The following is a 5,423-nucleotide window of genomic DNA, read 5'->3' as shown; positions in this document are numbered from 1 at the left end:
TTTGAAGAGCTTCGGCCCTAACCCAAAGCTTTTTGAAGGCTCCAACCGCATCCTCTCTGTAAGTTTCTCTTCTTCAACACCATCTTTTCTTTCTCTTTTGTTTTATATACTTATTCATTTTGTTTGCTCTTGACCAGAGCGTGCAAATGTTGATCTCGACATTTGAAGAAGTGGCCTCAGTGGCTAAGAGAGAAGTTGGGCGGGCCCGGGCCACTCACGATCTCTACGGGCTAATACAGAAAGAGTTGGTCCGGGTCAAGATAGCCCATGAAGAAGAAACTGCAGGCCTCCGGTCTTACTTGGAAGTGGCCACTCAACAACTGTCCTCTGCCCAAACTGCTCGGGATGAAAGCTTGTGCCGGGAAGAGAACTTGCAGAAGCGGGTTTCCTTCTTGGAATCAAGAACTCGCTATCTTGAGGACGAAGCCAGCCAACAGCAGCTTCAAGCAATTGCTGTCGAGGACAAGCTGGGGGCCTTGCAACATACTCAGGAAGAGTGGCGGACCTCTTTTATCAAATCTTCCGAATTCATGGTAGCTGTTGAAGATAAATCTTATAATTTCTTCAAGGTCGTCTTTGCAAAATGTCGGAAACAGTTTGAAGAAGAGGGTCTCATTCTTGTTGATAAAGAATATTTCCCGGACATTGATAAGGCCATCGACTCCCTTCCCAAGGATGATGCAGCCAACACGGATGCCAAGAAAGCTCCAGAAGAGGAGGCCGGAGAACAACCTGCTTCAATAGATCTAGAATAGGATTGTATTTTCTTTTACTTTTCTTCTTGTAATCGCTGTCTTCGGGCCTTCATTATTGAAATATCATTTTTTTCTCTTTAATTATTTTGCTTCCATAAATGAATAAACACCATACAACTAACCGGCCTCCTGAAAAGTTAACCCCACCGTTTGTGAATGATAAAATTCAAAAAATTTCTAAGTGTTGGAAAATAACCGGTAACTTCGAATAAGTAGTTGGGCTGTTGAGCCCTGAACTGAATAACAATTCATGTACTTAGTAAATGATCGAGGTGTAGAACCCCTAAGCTAGGGTACAGAGCCCTGAATTTTTTCAATAACCAGAGTGCGGAACCATGGGCCGAGGATCATGTCCTGGGACTTGAGAATGGTCGAGGTGTGGAGCCTCGAGCCAGGGTACGGAGCTCTGGGCTTATTAATAACCAAGGTACAGAGCCTTGGGTCGGGGATCATGTCCCGGGACTTGGGAATGGTCGAGATGTGGTGTCCCGAGCCAGGGTATGGAGCCCTGGGCTTATTAATAACCAAGGTACGGAGCCGTGGGCCGGGGATCATGTCCTGGGACTTGGGAATGGTCGAGGTGTGGAGCCTTGAGACCAAGGTACGGAGCCTTGGGCTAGAGATCATGTCCCGGGACTTGGGAATGGTCAAGGTGTAGAGCTCCGAGCCACGGTACGGAGCCCTGTGCTTATTAATAATAACCAAAGTACGGAGCCTTGGGCCGGAGATCATGTCCCGAGACTTGAGAATGGTCGAGGTGTGGATCCCCGAGCCAGGGTACGGAGCCCTGGGTTTATTAATAACCAAGGTACGGAGCCTTGGGCCGGGGATCATGTCTCCGGACTTATAGATTAATCGGGGCTTTGTACCTCCCGGATTTAGATATAATATTCATACACTTTCTGAGAAGAAAAGAGCTTCATTATATCTTCAATCAATAATTACATCTTTTAAGCAAAATACTTCTTTAAATGAAATACATTCCATGGTCGCCTGATAGAGTGTCCTTGAGCATCCTCTAGATAAAAAGCTCCCAAGCTAACCTTCCGGGTTATTTTAAAAGGCATTTCCTACCGAGCTTCCAACTTACCAACGTCTCCTGCTGGATTGACTTTTTTCATCGTCAGATCTCCTATTTGAAAGTCTCAGATTCGGACTCGCTTGTTGTATGATTTCATAACCCGACCTAGGTAAGCTTCCATTCGAATCGTAGCCGGCTCTCTCTTCTCTTCCACTAGATCCAACTCCATTGCCCGGCTTTGATCATTGTCATCCGGGTAAGATTCTGTCCGGGCAGAAGGTTGTCCGATTTCAACCAGCAGAACTGCTTCAAAACCATATACCAGATTAAAAGGAGTCTCTTGAGTAGGTGCTCGGGGAGTAGTTCTGTATGCCCAGAGAACACTAGGAAATTCTTCCACCCAGTCTTTTCCTTTACTCTGTAGCCTAGTTTTCAAGGCTTGCACAATAATTTTGTTCACAACCTCTGTTTGACCATTGGCTTGAGGATAAACAACAGAAGTGAAAGACTGAGTGATTTTCATTTCCTGGCACCAGGCTGTGATCTCTTTTCCATGAAACTGCCTCCATTGTCTGAGATTAATCTCCTGGGAACTCCAAATCGGCATACAATATTCTTCCACAGAAACTTCAAAACTTCCTTCTCCGTGATCCAAGAATCCTCTGGTGCTAGCAATATCTCCTCATATGTGGAAAGAATTAGCCGGGAAACATGCAATACTTCTCGGATATTGACTTCTGATAAAGAGGCGGCCATTTTGTCCAATGCATCTACTTCCCCATTCTCATTCCGGGGGATCTGCTCAATACTCCAATTCACAAAAGATTGGGCCTGGGCTTTGATGAGTTTTAAATATTTAAGCATCATGTCATCCTTAGCCTCATAAATGCTCTTTATCTGTTGGGTAATTAACTGTGAATCGGAGTACAAAATGATTCGAGAGGCTCCAACCTCCCATGCAGCTCGAATACCTGTGAGAACAGCCTCATACTCTGCCTCATTATTAGTTACCCGAGAGTCAATTCTTAATGTCAGTTTAATCTTCTCTCCTGGGGGAGCTATTATCACTACTCCCACCCCATATCCAAAAAGGCTAGACACCCCATCCACGAATACCATCCACACCTCCTCTTCGTCAAGCTGTACCATCTCGGATAAGAAATCAAACAGGGCTTGTGCTTTGATGGCAACCCAGGGTCTGTACTCAATATCATACTCTCCCAACTCCACTGTCTATTTGATCATTCTCCCGGATACTTCTGAGTGACTCATAATCCTCCCGAGAGGACTATTAGTAAGCACAATAATATGATGCGACGGGAAATAAGGTCGCAGTTTCTGGACAGTCATAACCAAAGCCAAAACTATCTTCTCCACCTCACTGTATCGTAGCTCGGGACCTCTTAAAGCATGGCTGACATAATAGACGGGCTTCTAATCGGAGCCTTTCTCTTTTATAATATGGAACTGATAGCATACTCAGTAGTGGACGGATAGACAAATAATTCCTCCCCGGGCTCTGGCTTCACTAGGACAGAAAGCTCTGCCAGATGACTCTTAAGATCTTGGAAGGCCTGTTCAAATTTCTCATCCCACCCAAACTGCTACGCCTTTCGAAGGACCTAGAAAAATGGATAACTCCGATGCGTTGACTGGGATATGAATCGGGAAAGTGAAGCAATTCTCCCGGTCAGCTTCTGCACTTCTCGGACAGACCGAGGGGATGACATGTTCAGCACAGACTTGACTTTCTCCTGATTCACTTCAATCCTTGAATCCCCCGGTCAATAACCACAAAACCCAAAAATTTACCGTTCTTCATGCCAAAGATACACTTGGCTGGATTAAGCTTAATCTCATAATGTATAAGAGTGGCAAAAGTTTCTTCTAATTCAGAGATGAAGCCAGAAATCTTTATAGATTTGCCCAAGATTTCATCAACATATACTTCCACATTTCTCCCTAGCTGCTTTTCAAATACTTTGTTCATGAAACGCTGATATATGGCCCCCGTATTCTTCAACTCGAAAAGCATGATGACATAGCAAAATGTGCCTCCCGAAGTGATGAAGCTGGCCTTGTCTTGATCAATCTTGGCCAGGAGAATTTGATGATACATCTGGTAAGTATCCATGAAAATGAGCAATTCAAATTCAGAGGTAAAATCCACCAACTGATCAATTCTGGGCAGGGGATAATGGTCTTTTGGGCAAGCTTGTTGAGATCTCCGAAATCAACACACATCCTCCACTTCTCGGTAAATTTTGGTACCAACACCACATTCTAGAGCAAGGTAAGAAATTGTATTTCTTGAATGTGACCGGCTTTTAGCAATTCTCGAACCTGTTCATCAATTACTTTTTCCTTCTCTGGACCAAAGTGTCTCTTCTTCAGCTTCACAGGTTGAGATTCCGGAAGGATGTTCAAATGATACTCAGCTATCAGGGGTGAGATCCAGATCAACTCCTGCTAAGACCAGGCAAAAATATTAACATTAGTTTTTAAACAGTTTATTAAATTGACCCGAGTGGATAAATCAAGGTCCATAGCCATCCGAATCTCCCTGCCTTGCCCGATCTCCACCACCTCTTTGTTCATCCTCTGCCACAAACTGGACCTCTCCCTTCTCGACTACCCTCTCCATCTCCTCCATACCCCTTACTGCCTTCCCCTCCTTCCTGGCCTTCTTCTGGTCCACCCGGACCGCTTCTACATAACATTTTCGGGAAAAAGGTCGATCTCCCCAAACTTCACCCACTTGACTTCCCATCGGAAACTTAATCTTCTGGCGGTAGGTGGATGCTACGGCCATCAACACATTCATGGCTGACTGCCACAAGATGATATTGTATGACGACGGGACATCCACCATAGTGAAAGTGGTCATAACAGTCTTCTTCAACTCTCGAGTTCCTAAAGTCAAGGGCAGGACAATTTCACCTTCTGGATAAACAGCATGGCCCGCAAAGCCAAAAAGTGCTGTTTCCACCGCCTCCGATTGATATCCCGGCAAATCCATTTGAACGACAGCTTCCTTGAAAATAACGTTCACCGAGTTGCCTGAATCAATAAAAACCCTCATAATATCATAATTTGCTACCTTGGCTTGAATTACCAGGATATCATTGTGGGGAAGATTAACGTCCTTAAGATCTTCCGGGTCAAAACTGATAACTACTTCACTTTTCCTCACTCCTTCCACCTCCATGCACTCTATTCTGCTCATTGACTTCCGAGCCCGATTGGAAATACCTTCAGTAGAACCTCCAGATATCATTTTTATTACCCCTAAGACAGGGGGTGAAGACTTCTTCCTCTCAGGCTCCAACTTTCTTCTCCCCCTCGAGTCACTTCTCAAATCTTCCATGGCACTAGGTCCTTACTGCCGAGCGGCCCAAGGCGGCAATCTCGGCTACTTGTTTGGTTGATTATGTCCTTGGACAGCTGGTGGGACATAATATCTCTTCAGCGCTTTGCAGTTCTCTGTGTCGTTGTAACACACTTTGTGAAGAATACGAAATCCCTTCTTCTCATGCCTGGTAAATTGATGAGAAGAAGGTAAGTCCTTGCTACACTCTTGGATATCCCGGTCTTGGGAAATTTTCAAAGGCACATGATGAGAGATATGCCCCGGGTTACCCTTCCTC

General features: G+C 44.9%; 1 protein-coding gene across 1 annotated transcript; it reads right to left on the bottom strand.

The window, feature by feature from the left end:
- Positions 1–3,535: 3,535 nt before the first annotated feature.
- LOC140982127 (uncharacterized) lies at positions 3,536–5,143 on the bottom strand. Its single transcript, XM_073448544.1, has 3 exons — positions 4,349–5,143; positions 4,120–4,242; positions 3,536–3,895 (listed from the first exon to the last, which is right to left on the bottom strand). Exons 1-3 carry the CDS (start codon positions 5,141–5,143, stop codon positions 3,536–3,538), a joined length of 1,278 nt encoding a protein of 425 aa, XP_073304645.1.
- Positions 5,144–5,423: the final 280 nt, after the last annotated feature.

The sequence above is a fragment of the Primulina huaijiensis genome, chromosome 8 (assembly GCF_012295235.1).
Source record: "Primulina huaijiensis isolate GDHJ02 chromosome 8, ASM1229523v2, whole genome shotgun sequence".
Taxonomy (NCBI): domain Eukaryota; kingdom Viridiplantae; phylum Streptophyta; class Magnoliopsida; order Lamiales; family Gesneriaceae; genus Primulina; species Primulina huaijiensis.
This window is presented reverse-complemented; position numbering and strand designations above follow the sequence as displayed.